This window comes from Podarcis erhardii (assembly GCF_964252035.2).
Source record: "Podarcis erhardii genome assembly, chromosome: 6".
Taxonomy (NCBI): domain Eukaryota; kingdom Metazoa; phylum Chordata; class Lepidosauria; order Squamata; family Lacertidae; genus Podarcis; species Podarcis erhardii.
Window position 1 is genome coordinate 63,671,503 of NC_138510.1, and position 19,469 is coordinate 63,690,971.

General features: G+C 41.8%; 1 protein-coding gene across 16 annotated transcripts in view; it reads left to right on the forward strand.

The window, feature by feature from the left end:
* The window catches only part of SGIP1 (SH3GL interacting endocytic adaptor 1), a 148,360-nt gene that overhangs the window by 114,105 nt on the left and 14,786 nt on the right, over nucleotides 1-19,469 (forward strand). For all 16 annotated transcript variants that reach the window (XM_081867166.1, XM_081867168.1, XM_081867167.1 and 13 more), the window contains 5 exons: nucleotides 14,532-14,643; nucleotides 15,838-15,993; nucleotides 16,817-16,949; nucleotides 17,213-17,415; nucleotides 19,123-19,187. In XM_081867166.1, coding sequence (XP_081723292.1) covers nucleotides 14,532-14,643; nucleotides 15,838-15,993; nucleotides 16,817-16,949; nucleotides 17,213-17,415; nucleotides 19,123-19,187 — 669 coding nt within the window. The remainder of the gene's footprint in view (nucleotides 1-14,531; nucleotides 14,644-15,837; nucleotides 15,994-16,816; nucleotides 16,950-17,212; nucleotides 17,416-19,122; nucleotides 19,188-19,469) is intronic.

Genomic DNA, 19,469 nt, shown 5'->3' on the forward strand with positions numbered 1-19,469 from the left:
TCTATTTGCCAGGAGGTGATGGGACCAGTGGCCATGATCTTCGTTTTTTTTGATGTTGAGCTTCATACCATATTTTGCGCTCTTCTCTTTCACCCTCAATAAAAGGTTCTTTAATTCCTCCTCACTTTCTGCCATCAAGGTTGTGTCATCTGCATATCTGAGGTTGTTGATATTTCTACCGACGATCTTAATTCCGGCTTAGGATTCATGCAGCCCAGCCTTTCGCTTGATGAATTTTGCATGTAAGTTAAATAAGCAGGGGGACAATATACAGCCTTGCCGTACTCCTTTCCTAATTTTGAACCAATCAGTTGTTCCATATCCAGTTCTAATTGTAGCTTCTTGTCCCACATAGAGATTTCTCAGGAGCCAGATGAGGTGATCAGGCACTCCCATTTCTTTAAGAACTTGCCATAGTTTGCTGTGGTCAACACAGTCAAAGGCTTTTGCATAGTCAATGAAGCAGAAGTAGATGTCTTTCTGGAACTCTCTAGCTATCTCCATAATCCAGCGCATGTTTGCAATTTGGTCTCTGGTTCCTCTGCCTCTTCTAAATCCAGCTTGCACTTCTGGGAGTTCTCGGTCCACATACTGCTTAAGCCTGCCTTGTAGAATTTTAAGCATAACTTTGCTAGCATGTGAAATGAGTGCAATTGTACAGTAGTTGGAGCATTCTTTGGCACTTCCCTTCTTTGGGATTGGGATGTAGACTGATCTTCTCCAATCCTCTGGCTACTGCTAAGTTTTCCAAATTTGCTGGCATATTGAGTGTAGCACCTTAACAGCATCATCTTTTAAAATTTTAAATAGTTCAGCTGGAATATCATCACTTCCACTGGCCTTGTTATTAGCAATGCTTTCTAAGGCCCATTTGACTTCACTCTCCAGGATGTCTGGCTCAAGGTCAGCAACCACACTACCTGGGGTATACGAGACATCCATTTCTTTCTGGTATAGTTCCTCTGTGTATTCTTGCCACCTCTTCTTGATGTCTTCTGCTTCTGTTAGGTCCTTTCCACTTTTGTCTTTTATTATGGAAATCTTTGTACGAAATGTTCCTTTCATATCTCCAATTTTCTTGAACAGATCTCTGGTTCTTCCCATTCTATTGTTTTCCTCTATTTCTTTGCATTGCTCGTTTAAGAAGGCCTTCTTGTCTCTCCTTGCTATTTTTTGGAAATCTGCATTCAATTTCCTGTATCTTTCACTACAGTGGTGCCTCGCAAGACGAAATTAATTCGTTCCACAAGTTTTTTCTTCTTGCGAGTTTTTCGTCTTGCGAAGCACGTTTTCCCATAGGAACGCATTGAAAATCAATTAATGCGTTCCTAGGGAGACCGCCTTCAGACCAGGTCCAGGGACAGTATGTCCCCGGACCTCTTCTGAAGGCTGGCGGGGGGGGAGGACTTTTCTCCCCACCGCCAGCCTTCAGAACAGCCTTCTGAAGGCTGGCGGTGGGAAGAAAAGCCCTTCTCCCGCCGCCAGCCTTCAGAAGAGTTCCTGCAGGGCTGCCTAGGCTGCGGATAGCAGCCTGCTGCCCGGTGCGAGGGACGCTCTGAAGCAGATCGCCCCTCGCGCGGGGCAGACATCTGCAGCTTGGGGAGCCCTGCAGGACTTCCCCGCAGGGCTCTCCAAGCTGCGGATAGCAGCCTGTTGCCCCGTGCGAGGGGCGCTCTGCAGACATCTGCAGCTTGGGGAGCCCTGCAGGACTTCCCCGTAGGGCTCTCCAAGCTGCGGATAGGGGCAGCAGGCTGCTATCCGCAGTCTGGAGAGCCCTGCGGGGAACTCTTCTGAAGGCTGGCGGGGGAGAAGGGCTTTTCTTCCCACCGCCAGCCTTCAGAACAGCCTTCTGAATGTTGGCGGTGGGGAGGAAAACCTTCCTCCCACCGCAAGTCTTCAAGACAGGTCCGGGAACAGAGGAGAAGCGCTGCGCGCCTTCCCCTCTGTTCCCGGACCTGTCCTGAAGGCTTGCGGTGGGAGGTCCGGGAACAGAGGAGAAGGCGCAGCGCTTCTCCTCTCTTCCCGGGGCTTGCGGTGGGAGGAGGGTTTTTTCTCCCCACCGCCAACATTCAGAACAGCATTCTGAATGTTGGCGGTGGGGAGGAAAGCCCTCCTCCCGCCGCAAGCCTTCAGGACAGGTCCGGGAACAGAGGGGAAGGCACGCAGCTTCTCCTCTGTTCCCGGGGCTTGCGGTGGGAGGAGGGTTTTTCCTCCCCACCGCCAACATTCAGAACAGCATTCTGAATGTTGGCGGTGGGGAGGAAAGCCCTCCTCCCGCCGCAAGCCTTCAGGACAGGTCCGGGAACAGAGGGGAAGGCACGCAGCTTCTCCTCTGTTCCCGGGGCTTGCGGTGGGAGGAGGGTTCCCCGCTGTCCCCGGAGATTTCCCTATGGGCTTTCGTCTTGCGAAGCAAGCCCATAGGGAAATTCGTCTTGCGAAGCCGCTAAAAAAATCGGAAAACCCTTTCGTCTTGCGGGTTTTTCGTTTAGCGAGGCATTCGTCTTGCGGGGCACCACTGTATCTCCCTCGCATTTTGCTTGCCTTCTCTCCCCCGCTATTTGTAAGGCCTCGTTGGACAGCCACTTTGCTTTCTTGCATTTCCTTTTCGTTGGGATGGTTTTAGTTGCTGCCTCTTGTATAATGTTACGAGCCTCCATCCATAGTTCTTCAGGCACTCTGTCCACCAAATCTAAATCCTTAAACCTGTTCCTCACTTCCACTCTGTATTCATAAGGGATTTGACTTAGATTGTATCTTACCAGCCCAGTGGTTTTTCCTACTTTCTTCAGTTTAAGCTTGAATTTTGCTATAAGAAGCTGATGATCTGAGCCACAACAAAACAAATTCCTTCCAGTAGCACCTTAAAGACCAACTAAGTCAGTTCTTGGTATGAGCTTTTCGTGTGCATGCACACTTCTTCAGATACATGGTAGATAGATGGGTTTAAAAATTAATGGTTCTTAGCGGTGTTTATTAAGGAAAAGGAAAAGAAAGATCAAAAACTATGGGAAATAAGGGAGAGGATTTGCTGATTGGATAATGAAATTATAATACAGAAGGGGGAGGTATGAGGACGTCGGGGAAATAAGGGTTAAGAAAAAAAAGGATGGAAATTATACTTGTTTTTGTTTGTGTATGTTTGTATGTTTGCGATGTTGTTTGTGTTTATGTGCATTATTGGAAACTTTAATAAATATCATTTAAAAAAAATAATTAAGATGTCTTCTGAATAATTAAAATAATTAAAAATAATTAAGATGTCTTCTGAATGTCAGGTAGTTATTTATTCTTGCCCATAGTAGTAGATATGATGGTCATCCAAACTGAATTCGCCCATTCCCGTCCATTTTAGTTCACTAATGCCCAGGATGTCAATATTTATTCTTGCCATCTCATACCTGAAGGAGCGTCTCCACCCCCATCGTTCTGCCCGGACACTGAGGCCTTTGCCCTGCTTCGTTTTGAACTCCAAGGCCAAACTTGCCAGTTGTTCCTTTTATCTCTTGACTCCCTACTTTAGCATTCCAATCCCCTATAATGAGAAGATCTGAGCCACAGTCCACTCCAGGTCTTGTTTTTGCTGACTGTATAGAGCTTCTCCATCTTTGGCTGCAGAGAATATCAATCTGATTTCGATGCTGCCCATCTGGTGATGTCCATGTGTAGAGTCGTCTCTTGTGTTGTTGGAAAAGAGTGTTTGTGATGACCAGCTTGTTCTCTTGGCAGAACTCTATTAGCCTTTGCCCTGCTTCGTTTTGAACTCCAAGGCCAAACTTGCCAGTTGTTCCTTTTATCTCTTGACTCCCTACTTTAGCATTCCAATCCCCTATAATGAGAAGAACATCCTTCTTTGGTGTCATTTCTATAAGGTGTTGTAAGTCTTCATAGAATTGGTCAATTTCAGTTTCTTCAGCACCAGTGGTTGGTGCATAAACTTGGATTACTGTGATGTTAAAAGGTCTGCCTTGGATTCGTATCGAGATCATTCTATCATTTTTGAGATTGCATCCCAGTACAGCTTTTGCCACTCTTTTGTTGACTATGAGGGCCACTCCATTTCTTTTACGGGATTCTTGCCCATAGTAGTAGATATGATGGTCATCCAAACTGAATTCGCCCATTCCCGTCCATTTTAGTTCACTAATGCCCAGGATGTCAATATTTATTCTTGCCATCTCATACCAGAAGGAGCGTCTCCACCCCCATCGTTCTGCCCGGACACTGAGGTCCAGCGCTGAGGGCCTTCTGGCGGTTCCCTCATTGCGAGAAGCAAAGCTACAGGGAACCAGGCAGAGGGCCTTCTCGGTAGTGGTGCCTGCCCTGTGGAACGCCCTCCCATCAGATGTCAAAGCGATAAATAACTACCTGACATTCAGAAGACATCTTAATTATTATTTTTTAAATGATATTTATTAAAGTTTCCAATAATGCACATAAACACAAACAACATCACAAACATACAAACATACACAAACAAAAACAAGTATAATTTCCATCCTTTTTTTTCTTAACCCTTATTTCCCCGACCTCCTCATACCTCCCCCTTCTGTATTATAATTTCATTATCCAATCAGCAAATCCTCTCCCTTATTTCCCATAGTTTTTGATCTTTCTTTTCCTTTTCCTTAATAAACACCGCTAAGAACCATTAATTTTTAAACCCATGTCATTCTAGCATTCATTAATTTTACAATATTTGTTGAGATAGACTTTAAATTTCTCCCAATCTTCTTCCACTGTCTCTTTCTCCTGGTCCCGGATTCTGCCAGTCATCTCTGCCAGTCCCATGTAGTCTGCCATCTTCATCTGCCATTCTTCCAGGGTGGGTAGATCTTGTGTCTTCCAATACTTTGCAATAAGTATCCTTGCTGCTGTTGTAGCATACATAAAAAAAGTTCAGAAGACATCTTAAGGCAGCCCTGTTCAGGGAAGTTTTTAATCTGTGATATTTTAGTGTATTTTTGGTTTTTATGGAAGCCGCCCAGAGTGGCTGGGGAAACCCAGCCAGATGGGCGGGGTACAAATAATAAATTATTATTATTATTATTATTATTATTATTATTATTATTATTATTGACTACATCCAACTTTCCAAGGTTCATGGTTCTTACATTCCAGGTTCCTATGCAATATTTTTCTTTACAGCATTGGACTTTCCTTTCGCTTCCAGGCATATCCGCAACTGAGCGTCCTTTCGGCATTGGCCCAGCCGCTTCATCAGCTCTGAATCTACTTGTACTTGTCCTCTTCCTCAGTAGCATGTTGGACGCCTTCTGACCTGAGGGGCTCATCTTCCAGCGTCATAACTTTTATATGCCTGTTGTCTTTGTCCATGGAGTTTCCTTGGCAGGGATACTGGAGTGGCTTGCCGGTTCCTGCTCCAGGTGGATCACGTTTGGTCAAAACTCTCCACTATGACCTGTCCATCTTGGGTGTCCCTGCATGGCATAGCTCATAGCTTCTCTGAGTTATTCAAGCCCCTTCACCACAGCAAGGCAGTGATCCATGAAGGGGCTGTGGTCCCTTACAACAGTGTTTCCCAACCTTGGGTCTCCAGCTGCTTTTGGACTACAACTCCCATCATCCCTAGCTAGCAGTACCAGTGGTCAGGGATGGTGGGAAATGTAGTCCGAAAACAGCTAGAGACCAAAGGTTGGGAAACACTGCCTTACAATTCTATAATTCTATTTTATAAAGCATAAAATGAAAGTTTAGCAAAAAATTACACTTGCCTAAATCTATCCAGAAAAATAGCTATGGAGAAACAACTTCTATCCTTTATTATTTCTTTGCTAAATCTAAAACTACCTGGACAAATTGCATAGGAATGCACATTCAGAACCACATGGGCAGATTGCCGAGGGATTCACATTGAAATATACTTTAGGATTACACATATGGATGTAAGGCATCTAATGTACAGCAATGCAGGTGGGCAACTTCACTTTCCAAAGTATTTGTCTAATCCTATAGGAGTTTCTTGCATGGGATTATAAGTGGATCAGGGCCACTTGATTACTGTTCTGTACATCTACTGAATTTTAAATATGTACTATAAATAAGGATTTAGACCAAGCTGTGGGTTAAACCACAGAGCCTAGGACTTGCCGATCAGAAGGTCGGCGGTTTGAATCCCCGCGATGGGGTGAGCTCCCATTGCTCGGTCCCTACTCCTGCCAACCTAACAGTTCGAAAGCACGTCAAAGTGCAAATAGATAAATAGGTACCGCTCTGGTGGGAAGGTAAACGGCATTTCCGTGCACTGCTCTGGTTCGCCAGAAGTGGCTTAGTCATGCTGGCCACGTGACCCGGAAGCTGTACGCCGGCTCCCTCAGCCAATAAAGTGAGATGAGAGCCGCAACCCCAGAGTCGGTCATGACTGGACCTAATGGTCAGGGGTCCCTTTACCTTTACGGATTAAATATAAGGTTGGATAATTTGACACATTGCTATCATAACTGGAAACAACCTATTTATTGAGGGCAGCTAGCTTAATTTGATTTACAAAGGTCATGCCACATGTGTCCTACTGAAACATTTACCTTATGCACTTGGAGAAGTGACACTTAAAAATGTATTACAGTGGTAACAGCTGAATTTATAACATGGGCAATAAGCAGTGACAACCCAAGCACCACTGAGATGATGAAACTAAATTACACCTTGATGGTTAATGTGACAAAATAAATTCTTGGGACGTTGGGAGACAGAAAAAGAGACAGAACCAAATAGTTTTTAATAACTGCTTACCACACATCATACAATTAAAGTATGTGACTTACCCCAGTGAAACAAAAAGGGATTGAGAAGCGCTCCAAAACGATCTCTCCAATATGTACGAATGGGCAAATGCAGTTCAATGGAAATAAGGATAAAGTGATGAACGTCAGGGCGAAAAAAATATTAATTTCACATATATGCTCATGGTGTCAGTTTCTCACCAGAGAACATTAGGGTTATCGTGACATTAGGGTTATCGTGCATAGTTGGATGAAGACATTGGGCCTGTGTATAGCAACTGTAAAGAAGGCAAATTCTATGCCAGGAAATAGGAATTTAATTGGAAAAAACCCTGAGAAGAAGCCTGGTATAATACAGGTAGCAGCTTATAATAGAGAACAATTTAGTCTAAGGAAACTCCACAGAAGTACTGCAGCTATCAAAATTGGGTTATCCCATTAGCTTCTTTAAAGTGAATGGTTAGTCTTAATTATGAAAATAATTCTTCCGTCCCACAACAATCCAGATTCTGGAGTTCATGAAAGATTTGTCACAAAACTTCATAAATTTCCTGACAATGCCTCATGTTGGTTCAGTTCAAACTATGTGTGTACAACCATCACATATATGCAAAGGTATGCATAGTGCTAAATTACCATATTTTGCTGTTATCGGGAGGTAGATTTATATACCTATCCTGTGTTTTTTTCCATTTCATTTGCATCAATGGGCAAGGCCAAATGTGATGCTTCTATTCTTCTACACATCCATTCCATCTAGTGCATACCAGTTATCCTGTTCCTGTGTGGTTACTTTTATTGAATTTTACATTTCAAGACAAAGATAACTGATCTGCAGAAATTCTTTCAAGGTGCAAGCACAAAACGGTTTCTAGTGAGTTTGCAGTGTTGCATAGTTGCAGAATACTTGTGGAAGCAGGTCTGTGTCTCTTGAATACCATTGCAAAACATAAATTGTGGCACCCCTAACAAATGACTTGCCACAGCCAGTAAGTAGGAACAATCTCATAATTATAAATATGCTACCTAGAGCTCATCTATATTGGCTCTTCATAAGCATCTAAAAGTGTGCTGGTCTAGGGATGTAGATCAAATGTTTCAGGACTGGCTGTGGCTCATAGTGAAATTGCCATCTCATTTATTCAGTTTACATCCTGCACACACTTCATCTACATTTTCTGGGATGCCATCAATTCACAATTGAAGGCCTAGGGACTGAAATATAAACAAAGTCCATAATTAAGCCAGCTGCTTCATCAGCTGTCCAGCTCAACCTATTCTGTCTACAATCCTAACAAACTAAAGGAGGAATGGAGGACCTGTGGACTAAAACTTTGATCATCCCTGACCTTTGGCCATGCTGGCTTATTAGAAGTGCAGTCCAGCAACAACCGGAGTGCCATTGGTTCCCCGTGCCTGACTATATGAAATCACCCTTAGACTGCATGTGAAAGCTACATAGAATCATGCAGGACAATCATCTGAGTATCATACCACTTCAGGGTGCTAGTGGAGAATCACATAATTGGATACTTCCCCACATTTATTTTTTTAAAACACAACTGATCGCTGCACATGGAAATCTGTTATAGCAAGAAGGAAGCTAGGTTAGAACCATTTCCCCATTAGGCCTGCTTTCCACAGGCAAGGAGGTTTTGATCTGGGAGCAGACTCTGAATTGGTGCTGTTTAAGGATGATAGCTTAACTACTTGGAATTATATATCTATATGTATTTGAATCTATATATCTATATCCATCCATCCATTATTACTTGCATTTTGAACCTTCATAGCGAGCTATTATCTGCTAGAGCACCTAAGAATTCATGAGGTTATTGGTCCATGTCAGTAGTGTCATTAGGTACAGTATTGCATAGATACATGTGGGACTATTATAACTATAGACTCTATTGTTCAGCCTCATTTTGAGAGGCTGGGCTGAATTTCCAACAGACCCATCAAAATTTACCTCCTTGTGATGTATTCTTTGATCTTTTCCTCTTTGAAAACCAGGAAACTGTTCCCTTTGGACTTTGGGCATGAAAATAAATAGTTGCAAAATAATAGCTCCAAGCCTGTATAACCCTCTTGGGACCAATATTCCCTAAAATTAAATCATTCTTTGTTCTTTCACTGCTGAAAATATGAACCTTGTGACTCAGAGATTTCTCAGAGGATGAATGGAGGTACAAGAAGGGTTGCAAGCAATCTAATAGTGCATAAAAATGTAATAATAAAAAGAGGGAAAGTAATTAAGAGAATTGGCTTTGTGGTGGGAATGAGCCAAAATATAGCGCTCTTTCCCCATGGAAAGCCTTCTCCTGCATCCATGTTGATGTTCTTTTAGGGAAACATGTCTCTCTCTGTGTGTACTTAACCTCAGTGGATTACAGTCCACTCTATCTCTTTCCAAGGCTGGGACAAGATCAAGATTCAGTTGTGGTTCAGATCACTTTGTTAAAGTGACAGTTGCAGCATCAGTTTAAGCAAAATGATCAGCAAAGATATGCACAGTTCAGCAAGATCCCTCCCTTCCTTTTGCAACACATATGCATTTGGCTTCGCCCCTCCTTGTAATGGTCCCTCCGCCTCATCATTATGTAACTTCATTATGTAATAATATGGAAGTCTGTAGCTGGATATGTTTAATTTCCTCTTCCCATTACTTTCTATCCTCTCTCTTAGTTTGTAAGTCATTGTTATAGCCTATAAACCACCTTGAGTGCTTTGGCCAGAACAGTAGTAACTAGACATAAGCTAAATTGCAACCTCTTCCTTTGAAGACTACTCTAAACGGGTGTGTTTTAAATAGACTTTTATGGCGTGAAAGTGCCCTTAGGATGTTCTGCTGTTATACATGGCCCTTTTATACACCATGACAGGGACAGTTTCCACATATCACACAGTGCTGCTGTTGGAGGTGGAATCACAAAGGCCAGTCATCATCTGTCCTCTAGCAAAGAGTGCTAGAGAAGAGACCTGCAAGCCTCACACAGAAGCAACATTGGAGCCTTCCATGTGAAGCGTAATATCTGCATGTTAAATTTCATGGTGGTTGAATCTTCATCGAACCAAGTTCTGTGTATCCCGGGGGGGGGGGGGGATATATTCCCCATATCTTGTCTTTGTTTCAAATCAGAAGCACTTTTGATAGTTTAAATATTTGACCAGAATAAGGACAATTTCCAACAATATAATGATAGAAAATATAATGTAAAACACACTAGAAAATGAACTTTCTTTTTGTAATTGTCATATTTATCCCTAGTATATCATAAGGGTGTGTGGTTGAGAATGACTGAAGAGAACATGACTATGCAGAGGTGTTCATCTAAAGATGGATGTTCTTTTTCAAGCGTGTTGGGAAAACATTTTCCCAGGTTTTGTTAGCCACATTAAGAGATTTTAAGTTAAGCAGGCTCTCCTCAGACTAATATGCAATACTGATCATGACACCGTGTGAACTGCTTGGGGGGGGGAAAGGTGTCTGACTGCAACATCATGATGGTAATTGTTTTTCTTGCTGGCCTCCTAACTCCTGCCAGAGTTATTTTCCAGATATTTTGCATAAGTGGTAAACAGATAACCCACAACCTGCTGCATACTGAATTATTACAACAGTAGCACTGTATTGCAGGGTAAAAGAAAATAGTAAAGCTTGCGTATATATTACAAAGCATTTAGTGCTACTTTTTCTAGCTAAATAGACAACCAGAATTTTAAAAAATCTCTTTTGAAATGCACTCTGTATGGCAATTCTATATGTATTCATATCCTCTGGAAAGCTAATCTTTTCCCCATGAGGTATGTTTCTGTGGGTTTTGGTGAGAAACGCAACAGAGACCAGGAAGTGTAATCTGATTTACATGGTAGATTTATTCATATTATAATTTCTACTCAGAAGGACCTTCAGGGGGTTCCCCCTCCTCATCTTTTGAAGAAGAAGGAGAAAAAATGTCCCAATCATTTATGGAAGTAGCTTATTTAGAAAGTTGTTTTGGTGCTACTGCAGACAAACGGGCTGAATGCCATTTTAAGCTCCTGGTTGTGAATTGGCATGATTTGTGGGAATTGGTCTTGCAGGCCAAATTGGGACTTAATTTGGCGCACCAGCTAGAAGCCCCTCGCCGCTGCCCTAGAAGGGGAAGCAGGGAGTTTCATTGTGATCTTTCCCCCTCAGACGATTCTTGTTATTATGTCCAGCTCAACAACAACTATATTTTACTTAAGTATTATTTCAGCATGTGGCATTGTACTGGTTGTATGATTCACTTAAATTTACCACATTCTTTGGCACAATACATTTTACAATACTTTGAAACTTGTTGTTGTGGGGAAAACTTTTAAAAATAGTTTTATTTTGCTGTTTGTTTAGACCCCGTAATCTGACATTCCTTTGGTCTTGATGGATGTCTTGAAGAAACCTCTCTCTCTTTTCATCATTAAGCTCCAGACTTGGAACCTAGTTGGAATTAATAGACTAGTCCTTTCTTCCATATTTATATAGTCATGGTGGGAATAGATATAAAAAAGGCGCTTCAGAGGAAGAAGCAGTGGAGGCATGTCCATTACAGTGAATGGAGCACTGCCCCACGAACCTCAGCCAGCCCCTCTTACAGACTCTGTCATTGACTCCAGCTCCATCTATTGTATATCTCCCTGCTTTCTGCCCTACCAGTCCTGAAGGCCAGAAGCCACCACCAGAGGGAAGTCTAAAATATGCTTCTTGGAGTTCATTTACTTGCTCCTCTTTATATTTCAACCTTTCCGTCTTAATGAGAGATAACTTAACCCTACCAGCCTATGTGGAGATTAGTTGTGTTCCAGTGAGAAATGAAAACCGTATTTATAGGTTTTTGCACAATTTTTCTATTCTTCATTCTGGAATACCTGTTGAAATAAAGGGAGAATTGCATTGCATTTTTACTTTCTTGAGCGACTAAATATATTGTTAATCCTCTGGAGACTTACTGTATTTTTCCATCTATAAGACACCCCCATATATAAGATGCCCCTTATTTTTGGGGACTCAGATTTAAGAAAATGGGGGGAGATGGCCCATGTATAAGATGCCCCCTCATTTTTGACATTATTTTTTAGGGGGGAAACCTAGTCTTGTACACGGAAAAATACAGTACTTATCAGAATGGCAAAACCATGGGGGTGTGATATCCGAAAACGCATATCTACTCTGCACATGACTTAGTCAGATAACACCAATGGTATTGATCACGTCTGCTCACAGTGGGAGAATACATGCAATTATTTTTTGTTCTTTTGTCATTGCAATCGCTTTTTCTTTTGAGCCAGACCCAGATAAAGCATCACATCTTCAGCAGCTAGCTTTTGGTTTAGCATGACTTTCTGTTGAGCATCTGCTGAGCATATTTCAGTGGAAATAGGGGTTCAATACACATAAATAAAAATAATTTTCCCTTGTGCCTAGGCTGCTGCTTTTTTCCTCTTACGTCAGTGTGAGATTTGAGAGTTAAAATGTGTGCAGGCTTCCAGAATGGCCACACTAATGCTTATTTTATCAAAATGTTTGGGATATTTTTGGAAGAGACTCTTAATTCATACAATTGTTCACTCTTGTAATACCCATTGAGCAACTTGCTATATCTTTGCCAAACATTAATTGAAGGCATAAGGCAATTGTTGCCAAATATGTTCCTCTGTGATTCCACTCTGAGTAAACAAGGCATTTCATCTACTCTTCAGTTGAATACGTGAAATTCTTGGTTTTTCCCCGCAGTCATTTACTCCTCAAAAGGCCAAACTAGGTGTGATGAGGCTGCCATATGTATGTTATCCATATGTCTGCCCTGTTCACCTATAAATCATGGTTAGGAGACAATATGTGAAAAGGAGTGCATGAGGGAGAAGAGCAAAAGTTGGCTCTCCTCCACTTTATATCTCTGTACTCCAGAGCTTTCATTTTCTTCCAGGTCGGCTTAGTTCCAGTAGTAGAACTAGACAGAGAAAACAACTTAAAGCAATGGAGTCCAGCAACATCAAGTGGAAGAGAATGTAGGTTTTCCTTTCCTTTCCTGTGTCCCTTTTCTTCAGCACCCCCTTTGAGGGTTGCCATATGTCAGGAACCTCCCGAACATAACCAGAATACTGCAGTCAGAAGCAGTGTCCAGGCAGAAATTGTTAAAATGTCCGGGAAAATCTGGACGCATGTTGATCCATGTCAGCAGTGTTGTTTTTGCCAATGTTCCTGAAAAATAACTCAAAAATGACATTTTTGTGGGGGAATTTTGCCAAAGAAAGCTCAACAACTTTGATGTCTGGATTTTTACTTTTTGAAATAGGGCAACCCAACCCCTGCCCCTCTTTATATGTGAATGGGACAGACATTTGGGCAGCTTGCCCAACATACCTAGTTTGGCCTTACTGCTGAAAGAGCAGTTTTATACAGGGCCTCTTTGGGACTTAATGGGATTCTTATTTAACTGCCCAAAGAGGAATAGGTAAATGAGACCCTGCATTCACCCACAACTGCCCCTGCTTTGTTGTTTTTTCTGTCCTTGAACCTCAGTAATTGTGTCCATGGGAAAGATCTATCTCTGGATAGGCAATTGAAATCAGATGGATATCAGCTTTTGAAGAAAAGTCCAGGCACTGAAATATTGCAAGTCACCAAACCGAATGAAGTAATGAATTAGAAGGTTTCTACTGTACTGCATTAAATAAACCCAGACAATTATCCACATTCTCAAGTAGCCATTTTAAGTGTTCAGAAAACAAGAACCAACCACGACGATCACCAGGATAGATACTCCACTCAAATGGCTCCCCTTTTCAACAAACAAATAATTAACGTTCCTGATGAACTCTGCCTTTTCAGTGCAGGACTGCACATGTACCCTGTTTTAAATGAGGATGTGGCCTTCCTGCAAGTTAGCTATTACCCCATACAGTCAAAGGTACATCTTTTACCCCCCTCCCATGGTGGGGGCGAAGTTAGTGTGAGACAAGGGGCACCTCCAGACATCCTCTTTATTAAGCTCCCCCCCCCCTGATTTTTGTGTGTGAAGGTTATACAACACCCACTGTTTATTGAACTTTCATCCTGATTTTTTGTGCAGGTTATACAACTTCCTGTCAATGATTATCATACACTTTCTAATGCATTTTCCCCTTCACTTTTCTTACGTGAAAAGACTGCTTGTTGTTTTTATTTTTTAAAAGTGGGTTTGTTGCACAAGTGCGCTTTAATCCACCTGAATTGCACAGATCTCAATTTTCCCGTGTGTAATTGAACTCCTCCAGCAAAATAGTGACAGTCTGGGAGAAAACTAACACTACACTAGCACCAGTGCTAAAAACATTTTTAAGCCGTCTTGCTAACTGCACTGCATCGCCTGCGCTTCTTGTCTCTTGCGTTCTGCCTTGATGGATTCACTGGTTTCAGCTGATTTTTCTTCCCAGGAGTTTCCTTTCAACAAAATTACATTGATTATTCTCTTATTCACTGTGGGTGGATTGCTCTGGTGCTGAAGTTCGAAACTGTGCCTGGCTTGCATTAAACACACACACATATACACACTGCTACTAACAGTGATTAAAAGCTTTGGTTTTGATTTTTGCTTAGAGAAAAACGTGAGTATTTTTTTAGACCAGAAACAAAGTTGACGTAACTTGCCAGTAGAGTGCTTGATTTATAAAACGACTGTTTTTTGCCTTCTCTTTGCATTTCTCTGCATTTCCCTTGATGGAGTTGACTTGATGCAATCGAAAAGGTTTCTGTGTGCATAAAAAGTGACTATTTTTCATTGGTTGCAGGCTCTTCTAGAGGACCCAGCCCTTTGACAATGGGTGCACAAGACACTCTGCCCGTAGCTGCAGCTTTCACTGAAACAGTTAATGCGTACTTCAAAGGAGCAGATCCTAACAAGTAGGTATCAAATTGTTTGCCCCCATCTCTTCCCCATACAATAATAGACAGTTCAGGGTTGGTCTTACACAGTTAGAGTATGTTCACCTTTACTGCTTACTCTGCATCCTGTGTACTCCCACTGCTAGTTCCCCCCCCCCCCGAAGCCAAATTCAGAACCTGACCTTAGCCACAACCCATATTGATGCTGTAGCTTCTTGACAAATACTGTTGTTTGATGCATTTCCCGCTCTCAATTGAACTTCAGTCCAGCTGCATTCACTTAGTACTTTAAGAATGGTGTGTATGTTTGAGAAGGCAGGGAAACAAAAAAGGCTGCACTCCTTGGCTGAATCCCCCTCTCTGGTATGAACAGCACTGTGCAAATGTGGTTTCAAATGCAGCAGTGGGAAACAACCTCACTGAATTTTAAGCTGCTGGTGTGAACATCCCCTTATTTGCCTGTAGGTGGGCCGCATGTTAGGGACTGGTGATGTAAAACCAGCAACAAAGTTGGAGAAAATATTCTTTGGCAGCTGACAAATAATTCAGTAAATAAGTACAGTTGTACCTCGGGTTACATGCACTTCAGGTTACATACGCTTCAGGTTACAGACTCTGCTAACCCAGAAATAGTACCTCGGGTTAGGAACTTTGCTTCAGGATGAGAACAGAAATTGTGTGGTGGCAGCGCGGCGGCAGCAGGAGGCCCCATTAGCTAAAGTGGTCTTCAGGTTAAGAACAGTTTCAGGTTAAGAACGGACCTCCGGAACGAATTAATTACGTAACCAGAGGTACCACTGTACTGAGTGGGGAGAGGACACAGGGATCAGTTATTTTGCAAAAAGGGGACCCTAGCATGATGCAATCAGAGTTCTGTTGAATGCTTTCATAAATTAGGGAATGCTGATATTACTGTGTCAAGAGAAAAAACCAAATGCTCCAGCTTCTCAATCTTCAGCGTGGTTGGGGTATTCAAATATCATCTGATCTTCAGTGAAGTATGACTGTAGTCTGGTATATTGGTTTGCTGTTTTTATTTCATTTCACAACTCTCTTACTTTTCTTTTTCTCTATTACTTACCTGTTTTTTCGGTGCCTACACATTTTTGTATGCAACAAAAAAATCAAATAAAACGTTTTCTTTCCTCCAAGTATAGGGAAATGTACCTGAATGAATTGTTCTCTTTCTCTATGTTTCTTTTGATATTAAAGATGCATAGTGAAGATTACTGGAGAGATGGTGCTGTCGTTTCCTGCAGGAATTACTAGACATTTTGCCAATAATCCCGCCCCTGCTGTTCTAACATTCCGTGTAACAAATTACAACAGGTTAGAACACGTCTTGCCAAACCCCCAACTGCTTTGCTGGTAAATATCTTTCTATTTTAACTCTTATAGATTTATAGGAAGAAGTTGCTTTTGTAACTTTCGCACAAGAAACTTTTCATAGATAATAAATGAGATCAATAGCATTCTTAATTTATAAATATCTAAAACCTTTCAGTATATTTTTGTATGTCAAAAACATACAAAAGTACCTGTGGAGTTTATACTCTGTTGATGAAACGGCAACTCTCACAATGCTTTCTTTTATTGTTGTATAGTGATTTTACAGATGAGCAGCATGCTCATTTGTCAAGCTGTTGTCAGAAAGCAAACACAAAATGTTCATGTTGATCACCATCAGCTCGAGCATGGGTCATTCTGAAGCAGCTATAATAGATGACTATTTCGCTTTCCAGTTTTTGGCAGTGCCAAATTCGGCACTCCTAGAAGAAAATGGGACTGTTAACAGTATAGCTAGAAACCTGCTTGCCATTCTTCAGCTTTTCACTGTGAATCATCTGATCATTCAGCTATGTTTGCTAGCAGCCAGTGCTGCTGAAGACTCTGAATCAGTCTCTGTCTCTCATTCTTTGCACTCAAATTTTGCCCCAGTAAGAACATTACAATTTGACGTCATTTCTTAACACAGTGAACATGCTACAAATATAACACACATCAGAAGGACGTGTGGTATTTCATCCCTGATCACTGGACATTATGGTTGGGTTGGGGCTTGGGAGTTGTAATCCAACACCTAGCTGAGCCACAGGTTCCCCAACCCTGCTCTTCGTGTTATTACTTGTTGACAAAAGTTTTCCATTTACAAAATTAACATTTTCTCTCTTTTTTCCCTAAATGGATGCAGTGACAGTACACAAGCTGATGCCAACGCAAAGGAATTCTGGGTAAACATGCCAAATTTGATGACGCATTTAAAGAAAGTATCTGAACAGAAACCACAAGCAACGTATTATAATGTGGATATGCTTAAATATCAGGTAATACCTTTTACAGCATAAAATCTGGTGAAATGTTCAATGTGCATAAGGGCTAGATAAATATAGTTCATTTTTGTTAGTCATTGCTGATTTCAGTATCCCCCCCCCAAAAAAAAAAACTTTTTATGAATGGACATGCTGAATTGTGCTAAAGGAAAAGTAAAAACAATGCAAAGTATATTCCAGGCCAAAAAAACCCTTTTAATCTGAAAGTTTATTACTACACTTTGCCTATGAAATCTACCCTTTCTCTTTCTTATAAGGTATCAGCCCAGGGTATTCAGTCTACTCCATTGAACCTTGCAGTGAACTGGCGGTGTGAGCCTACAAGCACCGATCTACGCATTGACTACAAATATAATCTAGAGGCAATGACTACACCAGTAGCTTTAAACAATGTGCAGTTCCTTGTTCCCATAGATGGAGGAGTGACAAAACTTCAAGCTGTACTTCCACCTGCTATTTGGTATGAACCTAAACTGGTCTTTGATCCTTCCCAGTGCTCACTCCAGAGATGCATTGTTCTTAATGGCTGGAGGTTGTTCCATTTGGACAACCTGAAACTGTTTTTGATCAGCCCTTGTCATTATGTGATTAAAACTTTTGCACAGTCCTGTATGAATAACTCTGTAGCATTTAGAATATTTGTATGCAAATGAGAAAGAGAGAAACTTAATGCGACAGCTTATCCACACTTACCTTTCCTCTGCTCTTTCCAGGCATGGTCTGAGATTTAAAGCTCTGTGTCCAAGCACCCCCCCTTTTTTTTTTTTTTGTTCCAGAACTTTCCCTGAGAAAACCTGTTCTGTAAAGCTCAATTGGAGCAAACATCAATCTGCACAAAACCCGAACGGAAGTTTGCTCCGATTCAGCTTTAAACAGCAGGTTTTCTCAGGGAAAGCTCTGGCCAAAAATCAAACAAACACGGGTGCCCTTCAGATGCTGTTGGACTGCATCATCCCTGAGCTTTGCTTGGCCATGGTGGCTGGGGCTGATGGGAAACTGTAGTACAACAGTGTATAATGGGCACCAAGTTGGCTGCCCCGAGGTAGTGGGGTTGCTAGCTTTACACAAGGCAAATAGTTATGGGAACTTCCTGTTCAGCACTGTAACAATAAACTGGAATGGTTCCTGAACTACACTGTTCTGTACTAGTTACAGATAGGTAGCCGTGTTGGTCTGCCATAGTCAAAACAAAATAAAAAAATTCCTTCCAGTAGCACCTTAAAGACCAACTAAGTTAGTTCTTGGTATGAGCTTTCGTGTGCATGCACACTTCTTCAGATACACAGTATCTGAACGTTCAGATTTTTGGGTATTGAATTACAAGAGGATCTGTCCTGGAGTGTCAACACAAGGGGGCTTGTGAAGAAGGCGCAGCAGAGACTGTACTTTTTGAGAATCCTAAGGAAAAACCATCTTCCGCAGAAACTGCTGCTTGCCTTCTATCACTGTGCCATTGAGAGCGTGCTCACTTATGGCTTATGTGTGTGGTACGGAAGCTGTACTACCCAGGACAGGATGGCGTTATGCAGAGTTGTGAAGGCAGCAGAGAGCGTTGTTGGCTGCCCACTCTCCACCTTAGAGCAGATTTATGCCACAAGGTGCCATAGGAAGGCACTGGACATAGTAAAAGATCCATCGCATCCTGGTCACTGTCTCTTCGAGCTCCTGCCGTCGGGACGGAGATACAGGACGATGATGACAAGAACGAGCCGTCTCAAGAACAGCTTCTTCTCCAGAGCGATCTCGGCCCTGAATGGGAAACCTGGACTTTGAAAGTCATCTAATCTTCCTTGCTGTATTATATTATATTGTTTTAATTAGTGTTTTTATAGTTGTTCTGATTTTGAGTGGAGTGCCCTACCTGGGTGGATGGAGCAGCCAAGTAATTTCGTTGTCCCCGAGAGGGGGCAATGACAATAAAGATATTATTATTATTATTATTTGAAGAAGTGTGCATGCATACGAAAGCTCATACCAAGAACTAACTTAGTTGGTCTTTAAGGTGCTACTGGAAGGAATTTTTTTATTTTGTTTTGACTGTTCTGTACTGACGTTCTATGCCTGATGATGCTAATTTCAGATTGCCTGCTTCCTGCAGTGCTTAATTTCCTTGCTACGTTTCCTGTCATTCCAAAACTCATATCAACAAGCTTTCTTTTGTTTTTAGGAATGCTGAACAGCAAAAGATATTGTGGAGGATTCCTGATATTTCACAAAAATCAGAGAATGGAGGTAATAAGGCAAGCTTACATGCTCTTCTGAAAAATCAGCCTCTTTGGCCTTACGTTTTCTCCCTCTACTCATACTAACATTTGCCCCACTTATTGCGTCGTCATGTATAGCTGTCTTCTCACTCCTCTCTCACTGTGTGGAGTGAGGAAACTCATTGAACAGTGCAGCCAGGGATAGTTTTAACATGAAACTGAATACAATTCAATAAAATCAAGAGTTCCTGGGCTGCGCACTTATTTTAACATGTTACTGGGGTGAGTTAATTACTGAAATGTCATTGCT